General features: G+C 39.0%; 1 protein-coding gene across 5 annotated transcripts in view; it reads right to left on the reverse strand.

Annotated features, from left to right (window-relative positions):
* Window positions 1-1699: 1699 nt before the first annotated feature.
* SSBP2 (single stranded DNA binding protein 2) overlaps window positions 1700-15604 on the reverse strand; it is a 188527-nt gene continuing 174622 nt past the window's right edge. For all 5 annotated transcript variants that reach the window (XM_068665873.1, XM_068665874.1, XM_068665872.1 and 2 more), the window contains one exon: window positions 1700-15533. In XM_068665873.1, the coding sequence (XP_068521974.1) occupies window positions 15504-15533 (30 nt within the window). In that variant the 3' untranslated portion in view covers window positions 1700-15503. The remainder of the gene's footprint in view (window positions 15534-15604) is intronic.

Raw genomic sequence — 15604 nt, forward strand, 5'->3', positions numbered from 1 at the left:
CCAAACCCACACGTCACTGCCTTTGGTGAAATTGCTCATTTTAATTGAGAAATGGCAGTGACTTAGAGTGAGCTCAACTTTAAAGGTTTGGTTAGCTGACTAAAAAATTGGCTTTCCTTCAGAAGTTGCTTGCTAATGTCGTTTTTTAAAGTGTTTGTCAATAAATGATTCTCATTTAATGGCTTGAGACTTCTTGTGCTAAACTGAAATAGTAAAACCAAGAGGAACAGGTGCAGTACTGTTTTAAATGCTTTTACAAAGGAGAAAGGATTATCCTCTCCTATTAACATATACTTGTAATTGAAGCAACGTAATTTTGAAGGCTTTGTGCAGCGCAATAGCACATCTCACGAGTGATGTGGTGAACAGGACACAGAACAGTACCTGTAGAGGAATTGTGCCAGAAGGGGTAAGGCACCTTATTATTAAAAGATGAGTTCAGTATTAGATGTGCATAAATCTTCTGGAAAATATAGCCATTTTATGTAGCAAGAAGTACTGCTCAATCACATGGTATATAGGCAGCTAGCAGCCAGTTCAAGTGATGTAGCTGTACCAGACTTGACCTTCAGCCAAGCTAGACCTTCGTCCTGGTTTCAGCTAGGACAGAGTTAATTTTCCTCCTGGAAGCTGGTATGGTGCTGTGTTTTGGGTTTAGGATGAGAATAATGCTGATAACAAACTGATGTTTAGTTGTCTTACACGGAGCCAAAAACATTTCAGCTTCTCACACTGCCCTGCCAGCCAGGAGGCTGAGGGTGCAGAAGGATCTGGGAGGGGAGAGAACCAGGGCAGCTGACCCCAGCTGGCCAAAGGGATGTCCTGTACCATGTGGAGTCAGGCTGAGCAATGAATATGGGGTAGCTGGCCAGGGTGCGGGGATCACTCACTGCCTGGGGACAGGATGGGCATCAGTCAGTGGGTGGTGAGCAATTGCATTGTGCGTCACTTGCTTTCTACGTCCCATTATTACTAATTATTATTATTACTACTGTTATTACTGTTGTTATTACTGTTATTACTGTTATTATTTTTGTTGTTATCATCATCTTAATCATTATTTCTCTTCTTTTTGTGTCCTTTTAAACTGTCTTTATCTCAATCCACGAGCCTTAACTTTTTTTTTCCTCCCAATTCTCTCCCCCATTCCACTGGGAGGTGGAGGTGAGCAAGCAGCTGTGTGGTGCCTGCTGGTTAAAGCACAACAACCTTATTCTGAGAATCGTTACAGAGCAAGGGGGTAGTAAGGGAAGTCTGATTTAGAACCAAAATTTCTCAGAAGCCCATAATCTATAACTGCTTGTTAGTTGTCTCCCAAAATTCTGTCACTGTTTAAACAGATGCATTCAAGACCAGAGAGCTTCAGGGTCCTTTGAGAAACTACAGACTAATGTGATAATTGTGACATCATGTTCACAAATCTTTTCTTACCAGTGGAGTCAACAGATGTGGGACGTGCCTCCAGAGCGGCTCTTTTGGGTAACATTTTAAATACAGATGTCAGTTACTTCAGTAAATCGACCAGAATATGTAGCTATGCATCTTTATATGTTTCTATTTTCTTGAAATAAATATATCACTCCCTGAAGTTACAAATGTTTTGGAGAGTCATATGTTTCTCTCATAACCCTAGTTATTCTTGGAGAAAAAAAGTTGTGTGTTGTTTTTATTTTGACACAGCTTTTGAAAATACAACTAGTTCTTGTAAAATGAAACTTTATTCTAAAATGTATCCAAAATTGCAAGACACAAGCACCATTAAACAGATAAATAGACATATATTTATGTACAGAGAGCATCAAAACACAAAACAATTGTTAATATAATTCTTATACCATTTTAATGAGCATCCATCAATAAAACTTTACAATTTAAAGAAGACTTTTCAGTTGCAAAACAGTTGTAAAATCATATGTATAAATTATGTTTACTACAATTCCAATAACAGAGGCAAAGTAAAATACAAAAATAATAATCAATACTGCAAATTCAAATACAAAACCCAAAGTAATGCTGCACAGGTACATACGTACACTGGATGAATTCATGCAGCTAGGCAGTGCAACAAATTAACTGCTTAGTTTAACTTATCACAAAATGGAACAACCATGTCGGCAAACAGAAGAAAATATATTTTTGTAATAAATCATAGTGCATTTTGAAGTTAGACTTTATAAAATGATTGTTGAGTGATATACTTCTAAAATCCCCCATGTGATCTGAGATTCCCCAGCTCCTCTCCTGCAAAATAAAATACAAATGACAAAAGCTAAAAAACCCACTGTAGTACAGAGTCTGATGTACTGGTACCATCTTGAATTTTTATTCTTGGTATCAGACTTGTTTGCAAGTGTCCATGTCCAAAAGGACATACATTACTCCTTGCTATGAAAAGTAAATCTTACGTGTTCAAATGTTATCCCCATAAATTGAATCTCACATGATGCGTAGACTGTGCTGGTTTAGAGAGGCACAGCTGAGCCTTGAGAAAATAACTCTTAAATCCCTACGAATTACAGAGAGAGAGTAAAACGGAGGATAGAGAGACCTCTTTATTCCTGAAGCTCCTATCCCTAATTGCTTTGATTACACAAACACAGAATAACATAAAAGGCTTTTATGGCTTGGATGAAATTTTCTGCTAATTTGCTGGGCAAGCGCAAAGCCCATGTTTCTCCACAGAGCTTGCCTTTCACAGTGTAGAAGGCTACGGACTGTTTTGGTTGGTGAAAGGAAGCCTCAGGTAACTGTATGGAAAAATACTTCTGCGGTGAAAATGCTTTAGAGATAAGGAAACAAAAATCAGAACAGAACCTCGTGAAAACTGTGATTTCTTGTGTAGCTGTGATACTAAAACATGGCTGTTCACCTTTCAGTTCTGCATTGGTTGGTACATCATGATCAAACGTAGTTAAAAGTGAGGCTCATACCTCATCAAATGTTACTGGTTAGGTGTCAAAGTTAGATGAGATACAATTACACAGTCTGACGCTTTTTCCTAAAATCTTAAGTGATAAGCACGCTCAGTGTTTTCACTAGGAAGTCACTGCTAATGCTACATTTCTTTGCTGAGAAGACATTAATGTACAGCAGCCTGTAAACTACCGAAGAGTTGCTCCCTGCATCCTTTGTGCATCCACAACTCCCTTTCAAGCCAATGATAACTTTCGAGTTAATGGGAGTTTCAAGCAAACAAGGGATGCAGAAAAACACCTGTATTGGATAAACAAGGTAGCAATTTATACAGCAGCATTTCTAAATTTTCAACATGCAAGCACATGTAGAGAGAAGCTAAGAGACGGCATGCATTGCAGTGATATGTCATTGTGCTTATGTCTGGTGGAGAACACTATGGCGTTTTCACCTGGGAAAACATAAACATTAGACCCAGAAGACTCAAATAGCCAGTATTAATGAAGCCATCAGCTACTATGTAGTAAAGAATACCCCAAAGGTTTGTCCGCTCATAGCTTATAGATACTGAAGCTGAAGAGAATTACAAAGGCACAATACAAGCCTATATTTCTTGTAAATTATATATATTCATATATTTTTGCTCAAACCACCTCAAGATACTGAATGATAAAATATAACTGAAAATATAAACGTTACTTGAAAGTTAAGCACTAAAAATAAATGCTTGCTGGAGAAGATAGCTCATCACTTGCTACATTTCTACACTTTCTGGGTGCTAAGCTTGTCCACATCTCCTCCATGGCTGACAAAACCCATCAAGATGTTCAAGAATATGGTGATCCATGGGAAAATTGGAAGATTATCAGGCGACAGACAGAATGGTATGCATCTGAAAAGTTGTCCGTAAGTGGCTACCACAGTAACCTTTCCCGCTGCCACTGCTTTACTCTTGGTCCAGAATTCACTGAAGACCCAGAAGCAGTAACGGGAAATTCACATCCATTTTCATGCAGGGATGAGGCTAGGGTAATTCTTGAAAATAATATTTTGGTTTAGTTCAGCACTTAAAATATTGAACAGCAGAGCAGGGATTGTACTAGCATATCATAAAAAGCATTTCTCAAATTTTCTACTCATAGCTACACAAGATGCATATAATTTTCAACACTGAATGACTCACAACTCAGAAAATATAGCAAACATACTAATACCGCTGCTGTTAGACTCATTAAAATATAAAAAATAAATTTCACCTACTTTTGTGTGATGAATTTATACGGCAACTTTGGAGGGAGCCACTCTTTGGAGGCCCAGCGGAGAGAATGTGGACACTTCATGAAGGTGAAAAGGTGCCAAGCTCAACATTTGTATTTTTAAACCTCAGCTCTTCCTCAGCTTGCAACAAGAATTGGTACAATTGTTATGATTTGGTATGCGTGGTTAATGAAGAAAGATACTGAGTTGGGTGAGAATAAAGTAGGTGTATGGTACGAGCCTGAGGTGGAACCTAGATGGGCTTTGCTAACCCAGACAGTAACGCTGTCTTCAAAGACCTGGCCTATCTGAAACTGGGTACTTTCCTTATCTCCAAACCAGCATGTGAAATTATATACATTTACAGAAAGCTTACAAAAAATCCCCATAAACTGCCATTACTACCTGAATTTTCACAATCCTAAATTAGGAGCTTCTAGATTCATTCCTGAAAGCTCTTAGGAAAGGAACCTAGTCATTCCTAGAAAGTATATACATTAATATCTTAGTTACAACCTCACAGCTGAATTTAAAAGCAGCATATGCTATTGCTGGTGTTGATTCATCTATGCAATGGTTTCTTCATATGTTGCTTTAAATGAATGAATCAGTGCAGACAAAGAATGAGAGAGCCCATTTAACAAATAAAGGCTAGAATCTCTAGGCAGGGGTAAAACTTCCAGAAATGTTCAAACAACTTAATTCAAGTTACACCTGTTTATATTTAAAAAAAAAAAAAAAGAAGTACAGAAGGAGAAAATACCAAACTATAGGGCAAAAATCTCATGTTTGAGACTGAAGGATTTAGAAACTCATCTGGAAGCCACATGGATTCAGATTCTCAGGAGCTTGTTATTCCTGCTCATTTGAGCCTTGTCCAAGGACGGGAAGCAAAGTATAAAAACCCTGAAATCATTCCACCTAATGGTATGCTCTTAAAAGCATGCAGGAGATATCAATGGAGAAGGTGATGGATGCCATCGTACAATCTTCTGAAGGCATCTCTGCTTCTGCCCCTCCTGTAACTTTGAGAGGAAACCCAATTTGCTGAGGCTGATAACTTTTAAGCAGCTGAAGTGAGGGTAGGATGAATCAGGCCAGTGTGGAACAGAAACAAGCATGGTATAGAGGTATAAATTTACGCTTACCCAACAGTCTGCAATAGCACTGTCTGAGGCTCCAACCCAGATAATGCTTTGTGGTCACAGACCCATACAATCCATTTCTTTGCAGCTCCCCAGTCTTGCCAGGAACTTTTTTAAGATAAAACAAAGAAGCTTGATTTTATCACCTTGTTTCTGTGTTTGGTCCTTAGACATGGAGGCTTCTCCAGACACCAGAGATTCTGGGTGCTAGACTGGCTCTCAGCGGCACCTCCCTGGGGGGGAGGCTTTCTGTGTATACAAGGGCACACAGAGTTTTATCTTGGTACAACAGAACTAATCCCACCAAACCTCTCAGCAGCTTAACAGCTGTGGAAAACAGCTGAACATTTAAAAAAGGATTTTTAAAGAAGGGAGGCCTTCAGGTGCAGGTCGGTTTTCTGACACCAAAAAGGCTTCAGGTTAAGATGTACGCATGGTACAACTGCTCCTAAGGGCTGCAACTGGAATTGTTATGACCCCTCAATGCAAGACCCTGTACCCTTTGGAAAGGGACCGTTGTCAGGCAGCTTTTTGGACCTCTCATCAGCACAGCCTGCTGCCCTTCTGAAACGATCCAAGAAGATGCTTTTGAAAGTCACGCAAAGGGTCTAAAGAAGTTTGTGGCTGGGGTGATTACTTGCCCTAATATAACACACACGTCTGCGTATTTATAATACTGCGGGAATTTTGTGTTGCTATGCTTTTGAACTGTTCTGGTATGGCATGGATTAGCTCTTTGCACTGTCAATAATGGAGATGAAGCACTCGCTTAAGGAGGAATACAGATATGTTGAAATATACAGAATTTGTGAGACCCCAAATACTATCAGTATTAATGTTTTAGGTCAGGGGCAGCATCCTGTTTTATATGTATTTTCTACATCAGTATTTAGATTGGAAAATTTAATTCCTGTTTATTTGGAAAAGTTCGGAGGCTCCTTTTACGTCTAAAGACTGTAGTTGGAATATTAGTTTCACTTACGATATGGAAAGTCCATCTCTGTCTAAAACACACCTGCCTAGTTGTTTGTACGTGACCAGAAAATACTTCTCTTTAATCGGGATTATGTCCTGTTCTCTATTTATTCACCTTAAACATTTACTTTTGGCATTAGAAATATTCAGACTTTATAAACAGGTTGGCTTGGATGTGCTAGCAACACTCATTTCAAGTACTCAGCTTTATGTGAATGGGTTAAGGTGCAAAGTCACTAACAAAGACTGCCTTTATTCAAAAGGTTAGACTAGTTATTTAAACTATCAATAAAACCCACTAAGACAGAGTTTGAAATGATCCAAAAATCCCCTTCAACTTTCTCAGGTTGTGTTGCCAGTTTTTCATTCTTTTTCCCATCATCTCAAAGCCTTTCCGTCTAGACAGGATTTGAATTTCTGATGTCAGGAACCAGCAAAGAACACATACATATTTTCAGGCCTTTGATGTGCATCATAAAATACCAATAGAAAAGAATTCAGAGTTGGGTTATTTTTCTTTCTCAGTAAACAAAGAATTAAATTCTCCTTAAAACACTGCCTCACGTAAAGCCTGTGGCATCTGGGGACAAGGACACAGAGCAGAGAGCGCGCTGCCTGATCGCTGCACGTGCTGGGGCTGGGTTTCTGTCCTGGCACCAAAGCAGAAGCTTTAAGAAGAGACACTGGAGGAAAAGCTAGGCTGTCCCTGCCTGCTGGGCATGACATCCCTGTCTGCAGCTTGCAAGCACAGCCCGCGGCCTGCTCGGGCTCACGAGACGTGCCCAGCTGCAGCCACCCGTGGCCTACTCGCGCCTGACAGGCTACGGACTGGGCCTGGTTCTCTCATCGCGCATTATATTTAATATTCCTGCTAACAGCTTGTGTATCTGCTGCTTGAATTATGTTCTGAAACCACTAAGCGTGCTTAACAGAGCTTTAACTGGACGTGAACAGCAAGTTTTGATGACAGAACAGGTGCTGTTTGTTGTGGTATACAATACACACGGCTGCACAACCCCGCCACCTCTTGTTTCAGAACACGAATTTACAGCATTGAGCAATGGTGACAAGGTTTCCTACACAGAACCTACAGGAATTTACAGACTATGCATGGGTCACTGGGGTTATAATGTCAGCAGTCGCCCACACAGAGTACGTGTGTAATGTGAAAAAAGTTGACAGCAGTTTACCAATGCTTTAAGTAATTCACATAAACATGTTAACACATCAGCTACCCAATTTTCCTCCTCTCTTCACCAGAAATAAATGTTTTCCAATTGCATGTAATGCAACCCATAAATAACTGTTCTGTTTTTGTGGTTTTAGGCAAACATGCACAAAATAGATGTAGTCCGACATTTCTGCAAGGGGATACTTGCCACAAAAAATGCCCTCACAATTTATCTTTAAGCATACAGGGCATGTTGGTATACACTTCTCAAACAACCACTGCAAGACCAAAATGCTTTCTTATATGGGTTCTTTTTTGTCCTGAAAATATGCTAATATTTAAAGTTACTTGATTCTCAACTAGCAGAAAGCTCCAGCTTACACTGTGCTGATGCCACCCTTCCATCTCTGGTATTTCAGGGCTCATTTAGGAATTTGTATTCTCTTCCTTAACTCTTAATGTGAATGTAAATGAAAACAAAACTGGAAGTTAATTAGCAAAATGAGAATAGATCTGGGAACAGCTTATACCAGCTTCTGAATATCTTGTTTTCAGATGGCAATGTGGCAAACGCCTCTCATCTTTCCTGCTAAGCTGTTGGATGTTCTCTGTTTGGATGGCCTTTGCCACCCACTGGAAGGGCACTCGCACTGTGCCACCCATAACATGAGTCCCTTGCCTGCAGCCTGTTCAGACCAAGCATCCATCCATCCTGCAGGGCAGCCATGAGAGCAACCACGGCGTCCTAGCCACCCGTTTTGTTGCTGTTTGCTGCTGGCAAGCTTATTGCCAGTTAACACACTTTTCAGATCCTCCTAGTAAATTATAGCCTTAGTAATCTCCTACTTCAATTACATAGACTCTATTTGGATTTTATTTTCCTCTACTCTGCATGGCAAACATCAACTTCTGTTTCAAGCTATTTTATGTCATTGCTGGAAATCATCTTGTCTAATGCATAATAAGCCTGTGAGATGTTAACTTTCCTAATGTCTAGTGCTAAGAGCTCTCAGGATCTTGCGCAGCCACAATGTCTATAATGAAATAAATGCTCTATAGTAGGACTCTTGTTACAGATGCGAGCAACTTCCTGTATGTTTATTGGGCAAATTGTTCTTGTTTTTGTGCAAACATCTGGCATGGTACATTTAATGGAAAAATCCAAATGAGAGGGGAGAAAACGCGAAGATTAAACAACAGAAATAAAGCCTACAAATATCCCGCTCATCCAGTGGATGATTTAGCTCCTCGTGGCTTTCGATGCAAAGAACTGTGGTAATCTTTGCATCGAAAGGGACTACCAATGGTCTCGCCCTACAGGGACAAACGTGGGTTTGGCCATGTAGTAATTCCCTCCTACTCTGCTGAGCCGTGCATATCTCTGTAACAAACTGGACTTCCAAATCCTATTGTCTTGGTTCCTAGTACGCCCAAGCTGCTGAGGAAATGTGCCATCTAGCAAACAAAACCAGTTCTGTACCATTTCCTTCCAAAAACTGGTGCTAAGCTGCCAGTATTCTCTCTTAGGAAAACCAAGACTCTTGTTCCAGTACTAAAATCCTAAGGGAGCCCCGGGCCTACCTGCCAGACGATCTGCAGCAGGTTGCACACCAACACCATGTGCTGTCCAGACCCTGCACAAGCCTGCTTGTCTGCCCGCTCGGTTGCTCTTCTTCAAAATGCCAACCCCAAGCATCCCGACCGGTCAAGGGGGCCACTGGGCCACCCATGGGATGTTGAGCACGGAAGATATGAGTGGGGCAACTCTTTGGGTATCAGGCTGTTACTAAGCTGTATGTATCAAATGTTAGGCAATCCACTTTTGGGGACATGGAAGGAGCTTTCAACACAAAGGCCAGCTATATTATTCATAGCAGGTAGGTAGTAAATCTTGTTTTTATCTGATTTCCCCAAAATCATGCCCTTCAACTATTACTTATGATGAATTCAAATGGATTAAAAAAAAAGAAGAAGAAGAAGGGGCAATTTTTCTCAATTTCTTTTGCACAGAGATATTAAATAGTGGCTAGAAAGTGACGATTTCAAATTACAACTGAAAAACTTTTTTTTTTTTTTTTAATTAAATGTGAAAACAAGTACCCAAGAAAACCCTTTTTATTTTTATGGCAAGTTTTCCCATTACATAAGAGGTTTTCTTACATATTTTAAGCTCAGATGAAAAACAGTGACCAAACAGATGTTTGGACTAAAATTGCAAAGCTGTTAGCTGTATATTGAGGGAAATTATGGCTGCACAACTGAAAACAAAATGAAAGGACAAGTTCACAAAAATATTTAATATTTAGTAGTGAACAATGCTGTAATAAAATAAGAAACAGAAGAAAGCCAAATCTGTTCCACATATCAGTACTATCAGTACACAAACATGTTCCTGCACTGGTAAAATCCGTAAAATAAGATAAAATGTTTGCTCAGGGAAGACTTAATTTGAGCTTCTAGACTGTCCACACTCAAGCATGGTTTTAGCATATTAGCAGTCCCACTCTTCTGAAGGATATTACTTGTATTGTTAAATCTGCTTAAAATTAAGCATGTGTAGGCTTTATTTCAAACCAATGTGAATGTGTTTGCAGGATCAGAATTTTAACTGCTGAGTAGACAGTCTGCTTATCTTCTCTAAATTTGTTACTGTAATTTGTTTTCAAGATGACAGCTCTGGCAGACAACTTCTATGCATGCACTCACATCAGTAATTTAGATACGGACTTTTCCCTCTGTGCTTTGTGTTGAAACAACATTTTGGTAATTTCAGCAGATCCTTTTTATTTTTCTCCATAGTTTATAGATCTGCAAAATAACGTCACATCTCAGACAAATTTCACACAGACTAGGGTGAAATCCTACAAGAAAAATGACATTATGTGAGTGGTTTCATCAAAGTTTCAGTAGAACAACTGGCATGAACAGCAGCTTGTAGCACAGAGCCAATAATGTCTGGAAAGTAAAGGAAGCTGCACAAACTAAAATTTAAATCTAACTCATTTATATTTGAGCGTACTGAATTTTTATTGTTGTTGCGTATCGTAACATCCTGTATTAGTTCCATAGCATGATCAGTTTGAATAGAAATGAGCTGTCACTGTTGAAAGAGATTTGGGGGTTTTTACGTAACAGATATGCTTAACCAGGGTTCCCATCCTGAGGGCACAACCAAACCCAAGCACATTTGGGACAGAAGCTGTATTAGATCATCACTAAAAGTGAATTAAAAAAAAATTAATTTACCTGTCCTTTTAAATGTATATAGATGTATTGTTAAACTCTATTTTACATTCTCCAAATGGAAATGTATACAGTCAAATCCTGAAGAATTCAGTCCGTATTTAGCAACAACAACAAAGGATCAGAGCTCACTAGAACAGGAAATAAAAGTCAAAAATATTTAACTGATTTGAGAAGTAGAAATCAGTGCAACATTTATCAGCTGAAAATTCATTTCAACTAGGAAAGTAAAATGTTCAACACTGAATATTGTAACAGCTGGTCCCTCATTAAATTACCCATCTAATTCCAAATCCTCTTTACATGTAGTATTTCATTTGCTAACCACAGAACAGGGGAAAATTCAAATGATTTTTGGCCAGTTCATGAAGCAGCCCTTATGCAGTGATTCCGAATTGCTCTCCATAAAGAAGCTAGGCTCTATTCACTTCTTCCCAAGTTGAATTATTTAAGATAAATGATTAGCCTACATCTCTCTCCTTGCATTTTAAAAGGAGAGTGCGGGCCAGATGTTTCCAGAGGACTGGTGGTGGGACACGGGACATTTAACCTCATGCTTTGGGAATTCAGGAGTGGAGCAGGCTGGTAAGTCTGGAGGTTGGTATTCTCCCTGACAAGGTGACATGCAGGTCTGGTGTCTGGGGACTCCCAGGGGGACTTGGCTGTCACTTGTTGATGCCAGTCACCCCAAGGCAAGCTGGGGCATATTTGGGCAGCCCACAGCACATCAAAGACATGGCTCACTGTTGTTGCCATGTCTTTTGCATGCACCAACTCAGCAAGCATTGAGTGCAGCTGCACTTCTTCCTCATGCTCAGACAATTAAGAAAATAATGCAGTCCATACATGCAAGTACCAGGTATTTCTTTAATGCACGTCAGGCCACATGCTTTAGCAGTGATTCATACAGCTTCTTCCTCATCCTAAACCCCATTCTTGTCTGTGCAAGACTTAGACATGGAGACAAAAACTGTGTACGAATGCTCCTTTCTCATGGGTGAGAGATACCAGCTAAAATACCAACTTCACTGTGAAATGCACAAGTGAATCCCAACTTCATCTGCCAAGGCCAGAATTTTTGCCAGAGTTCTGATGGTTTAGAGAGACCCATTATCCCCCTGTTTCTGCTATTCTAAGATTTCATCACTTGTTTTTAAAAAAGCCTTCCTTTAACTTTGCCTGAAAGACACATCGGCAGAATCATGATCTATTTATTTCTATATGAAAGTGAGAAATCTCTATAAAAAGAGGGTGTAGGAAAACTAGCTGGCACCACTTACTGTAACATTCCTCCCAGAGCTGGACAGGTTCTGCCATTATCAATAATGCTGTTGCATAAAGATAGATATAAACAGCAGTCACATTACACATTGATATCTAGTGCATTAGAAACATAAGTGGAAATATAAAATCAGTGCTTGGAAATAATCTTTCTTTCCATATTAATACTCCTGTTTATGATGAAATCCTGCAAGGATTTATAAGCAAAAGAGAGAAAACAAATGCACAAGCAAAAAGCTCTATGAAAATTTTAAGAAGAATGGGATATTTGTAATTCATAAGTTGAGCATTTAGCATGTACAATTGTTTTCTAATGGTTCAGTTCCAGAACCTATGCATGGTCATAATCACCTGATTTTATCAATTTGCACGTAAATAACTTTCCCCATGTATGCAAGCATAGGAATGCAAGAGTTCCCTACAAAAAGCAAGATGATTAGGTTTCTTTATATCTGATTAAAATTCTAAAAATAAGATGTGTTGTGAATATTAAATCAGATCTCCCAAATCTGAAATTTTGCAAGCTTGCACGTTTGTTATCCCACTAATCTGTGGGGCTCTGTAGGCATAAAAAGTGCTGGACATACTTTGTAACTTGCAATATCAGGGCATGGAGTTACAGGCTACAAGAAGCAGGGACTAATCCTGTTCCTTTTGAGACCAGCAATGTATTTGCTGATATTAATGCTGCAGGATCAATGCAACAAGGTTTAATTTAATATAAATGTTTGGGAAAGAAATTAAAAGGGTAAACAATGATATGCTGGCAAAAAGAAAAATTGCATAGAATTCAAAAGAACTGTATAAGAAAAAAATATGTGCCCGAAAGGATATATATCTTATATATAAGATTAGGATAAATTGGGATATCGTATGTTGATAATAATATTCAATGTGCTGGCAGTTCCCTTTAAAGGGTACTGCTTTATGCATAGGTTTAATTTCATGGTCAGACTTATTTTCAACAGATGCCTGTACACTAAACTATTGAAGCTAATGCCAAATTTAGGAAAAAAATAAATAAATTGAATGTCTGATTAATATTAAGCCCTAATTCTGCTTAATTTTGCCACATTGGGATGCTCCAGTCTTGCAATGTCAATGATGCTGTCCAGGCCAGCTCTTGGCGCCGACTGGACACACTGCTTGCCTGCAGGAGCCCCAGGGGCTCCCCTCGAGGCACCCAGCAGGGCCCAGACGTACCCAGCCGGTTGTGAGCTCACTCGAGGGCACACTTACCTTGTGCACGAACGGCTTTGGCACTGGATGTCCAGACATATCCATCTACCTTAGTCGAGGAGCAGTGACATCGTGTGACTGAAACTGGGCAGAAAACAGTCCTAGAATACTCCTTAGAGGCTACCAACAAGGATAATACAGATGTCAGATGAAGGCTGCAAGGATGCCTGGACTTTGCACTGTTTATGGGACAAGCTGGGCTGCACTGGGCACATAACCACGGAAACCAGTGATATTAGTGACAACCATGAAGGATCTCAGGAAATTAGATCTCATTTTATGTTTTTATAATTCAAATTAATGGTAGGGACTCCTGGCATATTTTGAGACAGCAACAAAATGTTTTCCAAAGATAAGCAAATGAATTAAATCTCCATAATCCTGGGAATAAAGTCTACAAAACCATATAATGACTCTCTAGCTCATGATATTATTACTATATAGCAATGCTCCCAAAATTTTTGATATTTTAACATAATTTTAAGCCTCCAAGAGTTTCACCTTTGAACAGCACTAACAAGAGAGTAAAAAGCGTTAAATGATTTTATTTTCATATATATATAAATTACATATATAAAAATAAAAATGAGTTCAGAGATTCTGGTACTACTTATGCATCCAGTTATGTGCATCTACCATCACAATGAGCTCTCTACATACACTTGTTCAGCACAAATTCATGAAAAATATCCCCTTAAAAGTCTGCATGGACATACTCTGCTCAGAACTGCTCTTTCTATATAAGTGGCTCTTCTATAGGCAAAGTCCAAGGTGGGGACTTTGCTTTCGTCTATGGCATCAGTTGTAGAGCAGCCCTTGTTTCTGATCAGCATTTTGACCAGTACACAACTGAAAGCTTTCATTCTCGTGGGGGAACTGGAAGTCACTAGGAACTATATTTACAGTAATCTTGGTTTTAGAGCTTTGCCTGGAGACTTGGGACCATTTCCAGACGCTCTTCCTTAAAGACCATATGCCTTTTCTCCATTCTGCCCCCAGCTTTCATGTCTAATACACTGATCTTATAAAATGGCCTAGATGTTTTTGCCTCTTCTGTTCATGGTGAAAGGTAAGACCCTCACAAGGCATAGTAGTCATAAAAAGTTTACTCCCTCATTTTGGTTCACAAAACTGACTGCTTACTGAAAGGTTTGGGGGGTAAATTCGTGTACCAGTGTGATCTGATGTTCTGAATAGGCTTGGGAGATACTGTTCGTCATCAGGACCACGGATTGTTAGGATTTAGTTGAGAATTACTGAAAAGGGGAAACGTAAACATAAATTGTTAGAACAGGTTTTGGTAATAAGGACTCCACTGTATTTCCTCTAGCTACCACCCCTACGGAAGATCATGCTAAATAGAAAATTCATTTCCAAGGGCAGAAGAAGCCCTGACACTTTATTGCTAGATTCTATAGCAATTGGAGCTCGCATACAGTAACCTTATAGTACTCTATATAAACTGAGAAGCTTGTATCAAATTCAGGCTTCCATTTAAAATAGATATTGCAGATATTAGGCTTCCATTAAAGAAGAAATATAACCTTCAGTGCTTCTTTTTTTTAAAGGCAAAGTATAAAAAAAAATCACCAAACTAGGTAAAAATTATTAAATTTCTCCAAAAAAATTAAGATGAGCTTTCTTCTATTTCTTGAGACAGTACAGTTTATGATTCACAGGGTAACTGGTATCAAACACAAGTTAATGAAAGCTCTTATAAGCAGTTTTATTCCTATCCATAATGGCAGACATTTACAAAATCAGAAGAATTTATCATTTGAGTTCACTTTAAAAAATAACTTATAGAGCAGTGATATATGCAACATAAAACAATTCAGGAGGGGAGAGGGAAAGCAAAGTTTAAAAATTAGAATGTAAACGTGAAAAAAAAAAAAAGATGGAATAGAAGTTCCTACTTCTCATTTCTACTTAAGATGTCATGTGATAATGTTTTACAATGTCCTGCAGGTCTATATATGTATGTGTGTATTTCTGCGTCACACACACATACATACATTAACCCACGCATGTACATACACAGGTAATTGCAGTTCCATCTTGGGCAGATCTGTTTTGCCACTCTTTATGGTTATCTCAATCATGTTTGGGACCCACTTTCTTGACAAAACAGGGGAGATGGCAGGAAAAAAAAATGTGGGTCTGATTGTGTTTGAGATCCTTTTGTTAAACTGTACACTGGGACGAATAATTTTCTTCTGCAGTAACTCTCTGAAGAGGGCCAACTCACTGTGGTCTTCATGACGAGACTTGTTAACGGATCACACACTCATTGTCATGCTAGGGGAGTACTGAAAAAAGAGGAATCCACATTTTAACATTTTTTTTTTCTCCAGATAACTAAAACCACTACTGGACCAGA

This window comes from Anas acuta, chromosome Z, assembly GCF_963932015.1.
Source record: "Anas acuta chromosome Z, bAnaAcu1.1, whole genome shotgun sequence".
Classification (NCBI taxonomy): domain Eukaryota; kingdom Metazoa; phylum Chordata; class Aves; order Anseriformes; family Anatidae; genus Anas; species Anas acuta.